The sequence below is a fragment of the Echeneis naucrates genome, chromosome 1, assembly GCF_900963305.1.
Source record: "Echeneis naucrates chromosome 1, fEcheNa1.1, whole genome shotgun sequence".
Lineage (NCBI taxonomy): Eukaryota > Metazoa > Chordata > Actinopteri > Carangiformes > Echeneidae > Echeneis > Echeneis naucrates.
In genome coordinates, this window is record NC_042511.1 from 25,135,036 (window position 1) to 25,151,465 (window position 16,430).

The 16,430-nt window shown below is 39.0% G+C and overlaps 1 protein-coding gene across 1 annotated transcript; it reads right to left on the bottom strand.

The window, feature by feature from the left end:
• Positions 1–518: 518 nt before the first annotated feature.
• On the bottom strand, positions 519–16,402 carry tacr3a (tachykinin receptor 3a). The gene is made up of 5 exons (XM_029506512.1): positions 16,032–16,402; positions 12,117–12,305; positions 11,407–11,557; positions 1,559–1,755; positions 519–852 (listed from the first exon to the last, which is right to left on the bottom strand). Exons 1-5 carry the CDS (start codon positions 16,397–16,399, stop codon positions 519–521), a joined length of 1,239 nt encoding a protein of 412 aa, XP_029362372.1. The 5' UTR covers positions 16,400–16,402.
• Positions 16,403–16,430: the final 28 nt, after the last annotated feature.

A 16,430-nucleotide genomic window follows, 5' to 3' on the forward strand; every position in this document is an offset into this window, starting at 1 on the left:
CCTTTAATTTAATAAATTATTAATGTAATTGATGAGAGCAAGTCACACATTTTATTTTATTTATTTTTTACTTTTAATTATTTACTTATGATTGACTTATTTCAAGTCTGGTTTACTATATTCTAAGTTATGTTCAGGTGTATCATGCAGGAAAAAAAATCCATAAAAACATCATCAATTAGATGCTGGATAATACTTATTGGCAGAGTTCACATATTAGAGAATGAAGAGCGAACAGCTGTGTCACTTCAAACAAAGGACTTGCAGCCCCACAAGCCATTGGCCTGTGCCCAAAGTGCCCATTTAGCAATGCATTCATGCCAAGAAGTATTTTAAAAATAATGCTTGAAGGTAATATATTCAGTAATCTTCATCTCCAGCTGTCATTGATGCAGTGACTCTGTGTCTAAATTAAGCATCTGCACTGTTAGTATTTACAGTTTATCATGACTGTGTTTAAACGGTATACATGTCTGTGTATATGTAGTATGTTGTATGCATGTGAGAGGAAATACTCCTCAGGAGAATGACTCGGGTTGAGTGTTTGGAGGGAATCCGTTTTGCATTTTCACATTGCTACCGTTACATCCAGCAATCTCAGTGTGACGAGATGTGATGTAGCTCCTTTTCCTTGAACCCAGGCAGTGCTTCACCGCGGAACCGCCAACGGCGTTGCCATCACCCTCGGCGGGGTCGTAAACAGCCACCATGGTGGTATCCATGCGTGACAGCGTGTACATGCTGCTCTGGCGTGTTGGGTGCATCCTTGTGGAACGTAGTTCCAGCTCATCATAGCTAGACACCTTGATGAACGGGCACCAACGAAATGCTCTCTTGAAGCCGGCTCGAAACCTAATGCCACACACCAAGAGAGGGGAGGTTGGTGAGCAAACGAAACCAAGAAAAAAAATCTCACCATAAATATGAACATAAGCGAGTCTGACTAATCAGTACATTCATAATGGCAGTCATTTGATTGCTTTAACACATCATACACTGTATTGTGCTAAAGCTTGCCCTCTCTTCAGCTGAGAAGAGAGAGCATTCAGGTGAACCTTGCTCCTTGAAAAGACAGTTAGTGACGCATGTCTAAATGTGAAGCGATTCAAAAAAATTGGTCAAAATGGAGTAATTATAGTGAGAGTGTTCAACAGTAAACCAACAGTGCTTAAGATCTTGGCTTTGAATCCATTTTTCCCATAAGCCATCAGAGATCTATTCCCTAAGGCATCAAACAGCTTTAGATCCTTGAGAAAGAAGGCTGTACTAAATCAATTTTCAAGCAACGCCAGCATAAGCAGAAGACCCATCATTGTGTTACAGCTCTTAAACCTCTGAAACAACTTAAAAAGACTCTTCGAGACTTCATAGACTCATATTTTGATTGTATTTATTATAGAAAGCTGTGTGAGGTGTGAGGCGGTTTATTAAGGTGGTTTATATTTGTATAGCTTTTAAAAGAGGCATCCATTGATCTGAGGTAAAAACGCATTATTCCTTTTTCTTGTTCAGTACAAGTGTGGAAATATTTTATTGCATTTAGTTTGTTGTCACCTACCTGCTGTTGAGGCAGCAGTAGATGATGGGGTTGTACATGGTGGAGCTCATTGCCAGCCACATCACTGACAGGTAAACCTGCTGGATGTACTTCCACTTGCTCAAAGGCTTATTAAGACCCGTTATTATGAAATAGACATGATAGGGTAGCCAGCAGAGGGCAAAGGTCACCACCACAATGATCATCATCTTCACCACCTGCAGGAAAGAGAGAGTGAATGGTGATGTTAAACATTCACAAGCTGTCACTGTGTTTAGGACTTCTGAGAGCACTGACAAAGGCTGACTGAGATACAGCAGTATGTAAGCCAGAGAAAATGACAAAGGAAAGAATTAAAAACGTGTGTGACAACCCTCCGTACCTTTCTGAAAGTGATCCATATCTGGAGGAAGAATGTGTTTCACATGGCACTGCCAGCAGCAGACAGATGCATTAATGTAAGACTGCAGAGGTCTTTAGTAGAACTAGAAACACCATTACACATACTGTAGTATTGCTGTAAATGACGACTTTAGCAGTAAACGGGAGGGGGGGGGGCGTGTTGGGCAATTTAACATGTTATTAGTTCTTATCGTGTTAAACCATTAATTAATTACCAAAGACAATTATTGCAACACACATTATTGACATTTCAGGTATTTCAGGTATGACGTTTCAGATATTCAGAGGTTGGTACAAACAGTGACTGCAGGTTTGTGACAAGTTGTGCAAATTCTTCACACATATTGATCAACCCTTTGTAGACACCCGTGGCTGCATTGGCCTTGGAAATAAATTGTGAGGTGCAGAACTATTTAAATATTGATGGAGTTTCAAAAGCGTTTAGCATTTATTAGCACTTTGCAAATTAAATATTCTACTGCTCAATTTCCCCGCTTCTTTCTTCAGTGTCTTTTTCTTATTGAAAGTAGGCCGAATGAACTACTATGTCATGTCTCTGGGTGGTAACTGGCAGCACAATCCATTATATTGTCTGTCTTCTCTGAGGCTGAAGCACAGTCAGGCTACAAGAGACAAAACAGACATCATTGCTTGTCTCCTGGAATCTAAACAGAACATCCTGACTGCCTCTTCTTTAACTACATATTTCAAAGAAGTTTATGGGGTAACATGGCGTGCTGTAAACGGTGTTAGGAAGCTGCTAAACAGTGGTGAACCATTCAGTCAGTATTTTTGTTTTGGATGTTAAGTGAACGCTCTGGTTCGCTCAAGAAGACAGAGAGACAGAAGACCAAAGTAGCTGCTATATGGCTGTAGTGTAAACGTTTCCATCTCAAGTGATGTACTCTAAAAATCCTAAAAATCCTCCAGCGGTGTGTTACAGTAACTGAGAGTAGACTGTACAGAAGGGAAGGTGAATAGTTCAATGTTGAGCTTAATATTTTCAAGTAAACTCTCAGAAACGGTCAGGTTTCTCTACTTTTCGTTTGAAACTAACTTATTTAAGTTAATTAAGTGGCTGTATAAACTTTTATTGTCAAGTAGGAGTAACCAACCTGGTTGTAAAGATTTTAAATTGTAACTCTAATGGCTACTATGCATAAAACCTACCGCATGTTAGTTTAAATAAACTGAAGGTTCATGGTGTCACATCCATTGCACAACTTCTATTTCATATACTTTTTAAAAAGGGGACCAATGGTGGTCCATAGAAAGATCAGGAAAAAAGCTAATCTTGTTCTGCTCCTTGTTAATTCACTTTAGTGGCTGTCCCATAAATATGAAAGACATATCAGTTCACAACAGGCTAAATTTCAATCTGAAGAGATTTCCTTTTTTTTAAACACCTAAACATTTGCTTCCATATGCAAAACAACAGTGGGAAAGATGTGTCACAATACAACCAAGTCTGAAAAAGAGGAGAGGCAGTGAAAAGACACCGCTGATGGGAAGAAGAGAAAACTGGAGGTCTGGATTTGATGTTGACCTCCCACGAGAAGGTGTGGATGGGGGCTGCAGCAAAACACACAAATGACAACAGCAGGAGAGAGAAAAACTGATCTGAAAGTTCGGATTGGTTGCCGAATACCTGAAGTCAGCTGATTACAGAGTAAAGTAAGAGAGGAAGAGGATTGTGAATGGAAGAGGAATCAGTCTTCCTGACTAAAGTCTCACTAAGCTTCATATGCAAATAATCACCCGACAGGAGTTTTTGTTTAAATTATCCATATTTGGACTACGAGACAACCAAATACAGCCAGTTTAACTTATTATATGTACGCATGCAGGATATTTAATATGAAACTGGATGCCGAAACATTTCAAGTATGTGTCTGCTTTGCCACAGTCCCCTACGGTGTCTCATTGTTTTGACATATACTTTAACAACATGACCTACCTGTCATCGGCCACATACTGTTTTTTAAACATTCTCACAGAGAGCAAGTATACACTACAACTATGAAAGTCTGAAAATCCCCTTAATAATCATTGTTAATCATAATGTGCATCCAAAAAAAAAATGGCAGGGACATCTCAGCTGAATGCTAATATTTAAGGAAACAGAGAACTAAAATTATCATAGCGACAAGATGGAAGCTTACGATTTGAAAAACTGCTTTTAAAGACAAGTGGGAATGTAGTCTAGTGATCACAACACGGTGCCTTAGATGTTGAAGTTAGAAACTGGTACAAATTGTGGCAATTTGAAGCCTGATGCCTTTCATTGTTATAATGGAACTCAACATGTTTTGAGTAGGCAGCTTAAAGAAACAGAAAACATCTAATGATCACTAAACACTGGTCTGACTTCAAACCAACAAACAACAGGCAAAGTTAGAACTTTGCTGCGTACAAATTACCTATTGCATCACTGTAAATTCTTCTTATAGCCCTTACAAGGGAGACTCTGAGCCGTTTAATGAAATACAAACAAACTCAGCTCCTCAACAGTCAATATGTTTCATCACTGTTCTCCAGTAAAACTTTGTAATATGGTGAACCAATTGTGAACCAACTCCTCCTCAGCTTTCAATATTCTAGTTTAGTTCACTGTTTTGTGGGGTAATAGTACATCACAATGTTTCAATTCACTGCAGTCAGGTCAGCTGGTGCTGGCCTTTTAAAAATATCAAGAGTCAATTCTAGCTTTTCGTAGTTATGCTCCTGTGAGCTGTAACTGCCTGTTAAAGGATTTATCACATGCTCATTGAAGGCTTTTTTTTTTCATGAACCTTTTTATTGATGCCTGAGCTGTGGCCAGTCATGACTGTAATATATTAAGTGTTTTGGGGTCTGCTCACATTCTATTTGATGGCATTCTGATAAATTGACCTGTCTTTCTGGATGAACAATATCAAGGACTCTTACATTTCTGAAGTACAAGAAAAACTCAAATTCTTATTTTTTTCCAAACATAAACTTTTAAGTGAAAGGAGAAATGCAACAGGGGTTCCCTGTAAAAATATGAGCTTTCTGAATTCTGACAGTGTTGTAATTAAGATTTTTTTTCTTTTTACAGAGCTCTTAAAGTTGTTAAATTATTAAAGTTGTTAATAATTTGTCCTCCAGAAATAATTTTAATTCTTGGCAGTTATGAAGGAAAACACAATGTGCTCCATGAAAATGTGAACGATTTTTCTAATATATGCAGTATTAACTTCAATTTAGTCCAAACACAAATCAAACAATTACTCTAAGTGTTAGGGTTAGGGTTAATTTATTGTCTGTCCAGTGAGGATTTTTATGTGACAAAATGTGTGTAAATTCAGAGACACTTGGATGTTTCCCTTTGACTTTAAAATCCTTTGAAGTGGGATCAGACATAGCATAAAATAAGAGATGAGCAAAGAACAGATATCAGGAATTTACATATATCACCCTGGACCTCAGGAACTGAGTCTTATGGCTTTGCACTACTTTGATGTGTCAGGGTTCCTATTCTACAAAGGCCAGCAGAGTAAAAGATGTCCTGTAATAAAAATAGTAGTTTAAAAAAAATCTACTGTCAACTGTCAATTAGCTCTGCAGTGAAGGAATACTGGAGCTAAGATACGGCACACGGGCTATAACAGAAACTGTATTTTAACCATGAACATTATGAGAACTGTGGAGACGTTCCAGATTTGTTATTAAAACCTCAGACCCACCATCAAAGAATGTGTGAGATTTTCAAGAGGAAAAAGACAATCTCAGTGATTGCAAAAAAAAAAAACCCTCAAGATAATTCCGCACTTCGTGTGGGCAGTGCATATTCATCATTCAGATTCACTCTCCTTCAAGATGCACAATGTCTTGGCGAACATGCTGATTCTTGAAAGGTTGCAGCCTCCACCTTGATCCAGGCTTTGTGCTATATGTAAAGCTAAAAAGGTGTTGGTAGAGCTACAAATTTACCTATAGAGAGTTTGAGAAGGAGAGATATTTTTCAGATGTTAGAACTAATCAAAAAAACTCTATTTTGCGATAAGACAAAACAGAATAAAACCAATGTCAGCTATAAAAAACCAGTGGCCAGTCCCTGTCTCTGCAAGTATTTCTTGTATGTACACGTTTTAACTCTTGGATGGGCACATATACTGAAATCAATCATCTCCATTCACACAAATGAAATCGAAAATGAGCCTCTCAAGAGTTAACAACTGTTGCTGTAAATCCACCACAGGCCATATGGAGGAAATTTGTGACTGGGTGAGTGAAATCCATCAACTCTAACAAGATCATTTTTATGACCATGGCAGCTTTCCTATTGGAATGAGGCGGGCACCTTCTCCATCTATGCCTCATAAGTGGGCATGGCAAACATTAATTTGTGTAGAAGGTTTTTCCTGTTTTAACATACCTTTGTCTTTAACCAGGAAAAACAACTGCATGTGACTGGTTGAATCCAGCACTTGAACTCTTTTATCAGGTCTGACTGTCATTTCTTCAGTCCCACTTCTGACTTATGGAGGGTCAGTTTGCACCAAATTGGCCCATAGAAACGTTTCTCCTGACGGATTTACTTTATCAATTCAAAAAGGAAGAAGGGAAGAAAGGAAAAGGAGGACATAAAGAAAATAAAGTTTCTCTTTGAATGGTATACATTTGAGCAAAATGGATTTCAATGATTTACTTGATTCCTTGCTGGTAAAGAAGCTTGGGGAAAGAGAAATGTGCTACAAGCATACACCTATTTTCTCTTACAATTTTCTCTCCCTTCGCTTGTCTCCCTCTCTGAAACTTATTCTTCAGCTATCTCTGACTGTGGAGTTACGAGATGCACACTTGTTACAACAACAAAATGATTATGATGATGATTATTTCTTTGTCTTTCTGTAGAAGAGGTGGTCTCGAGTGGTCTGTGAGTGAAGGGTTGCTTGAGCTTCTTCCTTCTCTCAGTAAACATTTTGTTAGCTTTGGTATGGTTGATGGTGCTCTGGTATGAGAATGCCATAGCTGTGAAATAAGGATTTCAGCAGCGCAGAGCAGCAGCTTGGGAATGGCTTGTGACTGCGACCGCTCATTAACATGCCATTTTAAGAGGCAGAATTTCAATTAAAGTTTCATGGCCTGTAAAAGAGAAATCCCATATGTCTGAGCACAGAGCATGAAGGAGGGAAACAGATAAGGACCGGACACCAGCAGAGCACGGTCCAGATCTTGACTAGGTCTTGTTGCATAACTTTCTCCTGCCTGGCTTTATTATTTTATTTCAGATTGTTTACTCAATAATAATGGTGTTGTTCCTCCCGAACAGGGAGACAGTTCGCCTGTACACATGCACAAAGCCCCAACTGCAGGTGTAATCAGACAACGTTTTGGAAAATCCAACAGGTTGAATATGTTAGAGTAGGGCCTTTTCATGTGAAACCACCAGGACTGTGTAACTTTTCATGCAGATCTACCAGTGGAGCGTTAGGACTGTATTTGTATTTGCCTTAAAGTTAAATGACCCATGATTAGTAGCCTTCAAAGGGTTTTTAATGTCAGACAATTATCAAGTGTTAAAGTCAAACGAGTAGTGTCAAAATAATGAAAAGACCAGGATGGAAAAAGTTACTGTTAACACTTTATACCAGTTCACTATATCTTATGATCAAAATCTGCATTAACAGAATATTCCGCATCTAAATTAAAGCGAGCAGTGGGAAACAAACGGGAGCAGAAGTGGACAATTTATTAGTTTGATGCTGATTTAATTTTTGAAAGAATGCAATGAAACTCACATGCTAATGGGCTTTTAACACACAAAATGGATATTGAGCTAGATCACAACAGACCCTAAACAGTCCCGGGGCTTGCCTTGGCACTAGATTTATGTTCCTTCATTAATCCAGTTAATGACTCCCCATTAGTAAAATTGCACCAGAATGAGTCCCACTAAAAAATGGGTACGCTGAGATAGACCTCAGTAAATGGCACAGAGAGGAAAAAATTAAAAGACAGAGCAAAAAAACTAAATACAGTAACAAAAACAGAAATACTCAAAAATCCCAAAGTGCAAAGCCATCTTTATGAAAAACTAATTTGCAAGAAGTAATGTATTTTGAATATGCCGCGACAATCACCTTCTAAAAGACATAATAAACAAGATTTTTTTGTTGTTGCTACTCCAGTATCCACTTACAACAACTAAAACTTGATATTTTATAGGTATAACAACACCGGGATGTGAATCCCAGTGTCTGTGCTCAACCCCATAAACAATGACATCAGACACAATATGTTTAGTCACTTTTAACCAAAGCATACTAAACCAAAATGTAATTTTATAGGTACCTTAATTCCCTGACCACATTTTCCACTAAATATACACAGTTACTTCCAAACACTGGCCACCTCCATATGGCTTATATCTAGTGCAATAATGACTTTCTTTCGAATGGGGAAAATAATGTAAAAAAACACAATTGATGCAACAATTTCCAGGTAAATTGATTCAGTTCCTATAAATGTAATTTTAACAGACTGTTTCCACAGAGCAAGAGATTCATCTTTTTTCTTAAACAATGAGTGGTTGAAGGGTAAACACTTTGTGACTGCTGTTAAGCCTTAAAATAAGGCTGCCAACTCCTCTTGTATTATCGTGTGTTTTGGCAAATGACCCTTAAAAACTGCTTGTATTGTTGTTTTTACTGTGAAGCAAGTCTGAGCTGTTGCCTCTGCACACCTAAACTTTGGGGACAGAGTTAATGACTCCTGCCCATGTTGGGATTAGTTCACTCACATTATCCCACTGCAGCTTAACACTATTGAATTTAATTTTGGGAAAATCTGATTTTGTAGCTATAATCCATTCCAATCCTTACATCCACACAGACTCACACAATGAACCCAAATGTAGTAGTAGCAGAAAATAAGATGGACGATCGATGGTCCTTTCAACATTGGTAGAACACAGGTTATCTTTATAAGAGCTGCACAGCAGTCTCTTGACAGGTCATTCGTTCTGCTCTCCTGACTGACATTTCAAATACACAGGCCCTGGTATGAGCTTGAAATATACCATATGTATGTGCTAGTTGTGAAAGATGGGTTACTAACTCACTATGGAGGACTGGGAAATTTTTCTCTTAATGAAAATGATGAAAAAGATTTTCATTGTTTTGCTTTCACCTAACAGGTGCCACTTGAGAGATGTCTTAATAAACAATAACACTGCTAAAGGCTTATTTTTATGTACAATTATCATAGCGCTTTATTATTGTAGGTCACAATTAATTTTTTTGAAGATGTAGTTGCCATTGTTCAACATGTACATATATAAAACAACTTTTGCATTTCATTGTTTTCCCATAATTTCCCTCGAAGCAAAAGGGAGCCCACTCAAAAAATAATTCAGAAATAGGTGCATTCAACACACATAGGTGAACACAACTCACATTGACAAGATGCTAAGAATTGAGATGTAGCATTAGATTTACCATTAAAACATTATTTTGAGCTATTTCTGTGACGCTTCAGAGTCGCCCGGTTCTGTGACCAACTCTGATGAGAGCCTGCAAGCATGAACCTCTCAACCTACATGATATCCATCCCCAAGACAAAGAAAGTGCAACCAGCAATCAGGCTGGGACAGAGATAAAAGAATTAAGAGGAGTACAATTGATCTCCAAAGTGATTACTCACCAATGCTATACAATTCACCTCAAGCAAAAACACTGCTTTTGACAGTTTGCACCCCGGCAAAGATCAGCACACCCAGATACACAAGTATTCCTTTCTGCGTATTGATACTTGGGAAAAATACTCCACTGACCTGTCCAGAGGGCTCAAAAATAACGACCACCATATAGAAGCCAATGCTAACCAAAGAAACCAAAGCCTGGGAAGACAGAGACACAATGTTGGCTCTTGCCCTCAAGCAACAAATTGGTGGCTGCTAAGAAAGAAATCATGAGAACAGAAAAGAAAGCACAGTGAAAGCAAGTGGCTTTGTCTGACTATGTTTGTTAATTTTTTGCTAATTGTTTTTATGTACATCTTTTTTCTTAAATTCTTTCTTTGGAACTGATTTGTCTTCGCTGTGGGCACTTGGTTGTTTTATTCCCATTAATTAAGAAATGGCTTTTGCTTGATTTTTAAACTTGCACTTAATTTTGTTTTGGCAGCACTTTGGGATAAAAAATGTACCTGGTGTCTCCATTTAAGTCATTGGATTCCAAACAGGTAAAGAAGTCCACCAGGGGGTAACTCTCGACTGGAGTTGCTGGGGGTATCTGGAGAGACTCTTGAGAGAGGACTATAAAGATAGAGATCACTTCTTATACCCCTTTGCTACCATCATAAATACTCCGGCCACTAGAGGTTGCCTGAAAATAAAATGTTATTATTGCTGGCAATAATCATCTGGCACAGTTTTCTTTCTTTTTTAGATCAGGACAGTCTCATTACTGAACAGATGGAAAACGTCCTCACACTGGAACAATACATGCTCCCATTTTGATGGTGCATTAGAGTGCAATAAAACTTGTTAGCGAAGGATAACTGAAACTAATTGATAGAAATTGAAATGACTACCTTGTGCCACAGGAAGTTAATGACCCAAGCCTAAACATTTGCAGAACAACACCCAGTTTAAAATGTCTTAATATGAACACATTTGGAAAATGATGGATGGTATCTCTGAAGGAGTCCATACATTATAATATAAGTAGTAAAGAGATGCCAGGTGTAATATAAAATACATTTCAATTAAGTGAACCGAGGATCTCTTTTTCTTTGTCTTTATTCCCTTTAAGGGCATGTGATTTGCTGCAGTGTGGCATCAATGGGGCAGCAAACACTCGCATTGCCCAGAGAAACCAGATGTGTCTACCTACGTGTGGACAAATTCATGGTGCCCCAGGACACTGCACGATCTTGCTCCCTGCAATGTTCACAGTGGAGTGTGTTTCACCTGTGTTTCTAAACTTTTTATGATACACTAGCACAGAGTCCTTGCTTTAGTGAGAAAAAAATCATGGGAATGAAGTTTACTATGTCAAAGAATACATTTTAACTCATCTGACTAAACAGCAACTATTTTTGGTTGATCACAAATTGAATGAAAACACAAACACACAACATCAAGATAAATAGAAACTGGTGGTGGTCTCAGATTTCCCTCACTTGAGGAAAAACACTTTCAGCTGCAGGAAGGGACAAAGACTGAAATTAAATTCCTAAGTATACACTGTATAAACAGCAACAAAAGCTGGAACATTTCTTTAAGCAGAAGTGTCTGATTGACCAAATTCTACAAAATACAGGTGTGATAATAATGACCTTAAGCCACAAGCTGCTGAGAGGCATACAATTACATATGATAGCTGGTTCTCTGATTTATAACAATCATAGATCATTTTCACAGCTACTAATTGGACTGCCGCAGGTGATACCTGCTTTCTGGAACGAAAGGAGCAGTATTTCCCCTCAAGCATGCCTACCTTTCTTTTAGCTTGGAGCTGCCCATGGTAGTTATCAGACGAGTCTCCAGGGATCTCCCCTCCCCACAGCGTCACGCCCACCATGGTGTAAGTGATGCCCATCACCACTAAAGGCAGCACGTAGACTAGAACTGTCACTATGATATGATACCTGAGGAGAAAGAGAGCAAAAATTTATCAAAATATACTTTTTCAGGCTCTCCTAAAAGACAAGATGAGCCTTTTCTGACACCTGTAGCACCAAATAAGTGGGGTTTGACTGTAATTTCAAGAATCATATTGACATTTTCATTGAAGTGAGGCTACCTGTTCACCCAAAATACTGCCCAAAGACACTTCTGTTACAAGCAAATCATATATTATAAAATTAATACAACAGTTAAATAATGTTTGTCACTCACATGCAATCTGCAACTAGTTTTAATACAAAAAGAGATTTTCTTTGGGAGGGCGGGTTTTCCAACATTCATTCAACCATTTTTCTAACTGAGCCACTACGACAGATAACCTGAGAATTGACAGAAACTCATGATGAATTACCATGGCTTCACTGCGTAAATTGTGGTGGAATCATGTATCTAGAAATCAGTTACATGTGAACTCAGGTAAAGAGTAGAAGTTAACTTAAAGTGGAAAGAAGTAAACTCCCTCAGCTTGATACTAAAGCAAATTCCACATCTGGTAAAATCAGTTATCTAAATATTTCTCACATGAAGGGATCCTCATCCATGCGGGGCCAGGCTACGTAGCAGAGTGTCCTGCGGGGCACAGCCTTGATGGTGGAGAAGTAGCAGAGAGGAAATGCCAGAACCAAAGCAAGACTCCAGATACAGATGATTACTCCTGTGGTGGCTTTGGCTGATAGACGAGGCTTTAGAGGATGGATGATGGCCATGTACCTATAAAGAGAGAAACATATACTTGTTTAAAGGCTTTTTAAATGATGATTATTGGTTTCAGCTGTATTTCTCTAAGTCTCTTTATATATATTAAACATTTAGCCAGAACATTATGATTACACCAGCCAAAAAAAATAAAAATAATGATAATAATAACAATAATAATAAAGCCAATATTCAATGTCAGTAACATTGTAACACTGTTATACTTTTTGGCTTGTAAAAGATTCAAATTAAGTCCTTAAAGCCACACAATAAACATGAACTATCAGCTGTCCATCTCTTATGGTGAAAAATCTGGAGTAGGTAAAAATATGTGTTTGTTGTGCATTAATTTTTGAGGTTGAACTTGAGGAAAAATGCAGAGATCCAAAATTTGACAGACTCAGATGATGCAACATATAATTTAAACTGTTCTAGTCCGTAAAAGTTAAATTATACATGGTGTTTGATTTTCGGAGAAATTGCTGGAAATTTTATTCCCAAAGTCTGTGATGAGATTTTGTTTGAATGACACAGTAAAACCCTCCAAACTGGCAGGAGATTAGCAGCTGGACATGAACACAACTCAGGATGCTACATGATTTTCAATAGCTGATAAGGGAAGCTTAGAGGCCATAATGCAATCTTCATATGATGGTGAAGAACAGCCCAAGTCCTGTAAGTTCAGTGATACAGTGACAGCAGACACCAGAGGGGCAAAAGCTAAAATGGACCATCTATTCACCCTGTAATTGCTGAGCATTTATTCTGAGTGTCTCACTGGCCCTTGTGTACGGCAGCATAAGAAAAGCTTGTTAAATTTCCAATCAAATGCGTGCCAGAACAACCTGAGATATTCAGGATTCAACATGCAGTGACAGATCTAATAGGCTGAAGAATTACCTCAGTGCAACACTGGTGACACTTCAATGAGACTAACAGGCTCACACATATGCATACAGCTTTTTTTGGTATCCAAGCACGCACGTCAAAGCAGAGTCACAGAGACATCAGCATAGACTCAGAATGATCAGAGACAGTGGGGAGCTACACGTTGTTTAGAAACCATGTCACTGCGACGTGGCGTTACCAAATAAACACTCTATATCACCACCTGGTTGTTTAACAGTGGTTACTTTAGATGAGACTTGGATGCAAGTGGCCAAATGTTACTAACTGTGCTGGCTCAAAAGTGCCCAGATGAGAGGAGGATGTTTATTATTCAGTCAGCCTCACTTATCAGATACTATCAAAAATATTTAAGCCCACCTACAGTGTTATCTGGTCTTGCAGATTGCTTGTTTTTACCTTTTGCAGATTTTGGAATATCCACCAAGCTTTGGTTTGTGGTGCTTTGAAACACAACTGAAAAAAATCAGGGGCAATGTCGCCATTACAGTGGGTTTCAACAGACTGCAGAACTGCCAAGAGTGTGTAAATAGAAACTTTTCTTTTTCAAAAAGCAGCTGCAAAGATGTAAGTTCAAGTCTGTAGATTATTCAGAGGGCTGAGGGACAAATCAAAGCAAATGGTGCTGGTGAATTTTAAAAAGTCCTACATTGCTGTTTGAGCACTAAATGAAATCCTATTAACCTTCATTGTACTTGGGTGCAGGCAGACCCTAATAGACTTGTTATCAGGGATAGATGTTTCGCAGGGTGAGCAAATTTAATTGAAACCGCCTGCGTAAATTCACTCATCACAAATAAAATGTCCTTTTACTCTAAGTGACGAGTGATTTTTCTCTCCTCCAGTTCTCTTGGCACAGAATTATAACTTTAGGGATAGCATTACTGGTGACTATCGAATAAAAGATTAAAGAGGGATTTAAATTGATGTGATTATGTGAATAGAAAAACTCAAAAGAAATTAGAATATACAGCACATACATAGGAATGGCTCAAAAAAGATATAATGTGCTGTGCTTACATACAAAAAATTCCTTGTAGTGGAATATTCAGAGAATAAATTGAATATTTTAATTAGCCATTGATTCTGGATAATGATTCAAATGCAGAGAAGGTGTCAGTGTGCACCGATGTCTTCACTATCATATTCGGTGTGGTAGTGTACATGGAGGAAAACTGAGGTAGTGATTTCATAACACCAATGACTGTTTTTTACACATTCATGATTTCAAAACAAGAATATAAAGGTATGACAAAACGAAAAACTGTCACTAGCCATGCCATCATAAAACCCTTGAAGGCGTCAGTGGCATACCATTCACACGGCAACCTGAGTTTATTTTTGCTGCAGTGCCAAAGGAAACAAACTTGGCAGCACTGAGAATCAGCAGGAAGGACAAATTCACAGATGATCATGAACTGTGGCCTCATGCCATTTCAAGACATCAGAGTGGAGACAGCACCATACTGGGGTTTGGAAAAGCATGACTGGAGGTTACATCCACGTTATGTAGGTCATGGCGATGTTCTCTTTCTCAGTACACAGTTGACAGAATCGAATGGACACTACAGACCAAAAATACAAACGCACGGAAGTTTGTGTAGAGGAGCCAAAATGAGCAAAGCCTGAGGAAAAGCAGTTGTTCCCTTTGTGTGTCAAGGAGCCGAACTGGTGGAAAAAAAACACCTGACACAATGTTACAACGCACTGTGACACTGTGACACTGAGCTGGAGACACACACAGTGGCTGTGTACAGCTTCTACATACACTACACTTTTTGTTTTCACTATGTTCAGCCAATGTCTGCTTCCTTCATCAATCTAATCCCTTTATTCAAACATTATGACTTATGGCGGTCCACTGATCTGTATCAAAGCGCCGGCTTATAGTGATGAATGCTTCACCACTTAAATGGAAAGTACAGGAGGGAGAGAGGAGAAAGAAGTATAGAAGAGAGAAAAGGAAAAAAAGAGAGAATGTGTTAAAAAGATGATAGATTATGTAAATGCATGTGAAAGACCGAAAGAAAGAAAGTCAGTGAGAATGAAAGCAAGAAGGTAAGGTTCTTCCCGGGGTGTTGCCATGCATGGAGTCATTTACTGCAATGCAGACCCAGTGCAAGGCAACAGCTTCAATCTGCACATGACTGGCAATAGACTCATGGTGTGTAAGATGTCAGTCGCCCTGCATGAGGACCTGCACCTATGGAGAGTAATGCAAATCACAAATAGGTAATTTCCCACTCTAGAAATTTCAATAAATGGATATTCAAATTAGTGGGAGGCAAAAAGTGATTGGAGATTTAATCTTATATTCCATCAGTGGAATTCAAATTTCATGGTTAGTTCTTGAGCATGAGGACACAACTCATTGCATTAAATTGCGTGACCTCTACCAAATGGAGTACAGTTTCTTTTGAAACAAGACAAAACACTTATCTGAGCTTTCCCCTTATGCACAATATTACATTTTCCGCCAGTTTGGGCAAGTACAAAGATCAGAATGAGATGTCCAAAACATCATGCCTGAAACAGCTGAGAATTAAGTGGCTGGATGACAACAATGATCATTAGGCTGTTTAATTTTAAATATTCCTTATCTGTGCATCTGGCTGTCCTGTTGCTTACCAAGATTGAGGTGTGCTGAACGTTGTCTGTATTAGAATGGGCTATATTCTATTACATGTGTTGGAGAATGAGCAAATACTTTCATATGGTGGTGTTTATTGCTTCTTCAATGCACACACACACACACCTGTAATGAATAATGTGTGTAATTCATTCGCTCCACCCTGACGCAGAGGGGGGTGTTGGGGGGGGGGTCCATAAGCTCACCTGTCCACAGCTATGGCCGTCATGGAGTAGATGCTTGCAAACACGGATGTGACCGGGAAGAAGTTGTGGAATTTGCAGTAGGCTTCCCCGAAGTACCACTCCCCGTGAGCGGCGTAGATAAAGTTGATCAAAGTGTTGAAGGCGGCCATGGACGCGTCCGAAAAGGCCAAGTTCAGCAAAAAGTAGTTGGTCACTGTCCTCATCCGTTTGTGGGCCAGGATGATCCAGATCACGATGAGGTTCCCGAACACGGCCACCGCTAGCACCGAGCTGTAGGCGACGGACCAGAGCGCGACGCGCCACGGCGGCTGCACAAACTGGTTAGTGTAGTTCGCCGTGATGTTGGATCCGTTGTGCGGAGCGGCCATCCTCCTCTGCTTGCACTTACAATGGGTGCCT

Bases quoted from the DNA above. Each gene is read 5' to 3' on its own strand.
- tacr3a (XM_029506512.1), bottom strand. From the start codon at position 16,399: ATGGCCGCTCCGCACAACGGATCCAACATCACGGCGAACTACACTAAC. The intron at 12,306-16,031 runs GTGAGCTTATGG...CTCTCTTTATAG, and splicing joins ACGGCCATAGCTGTGGACAG to GTACATGGCCATCATCCATC. The intron at 1,756-11,406 runs GTAGGCATGCTT...TCTTTCCTGCAG, and splicing joins AGCTCCAAGCTAAAAGAAAG to GTGGTGAAGATGATGATCAT.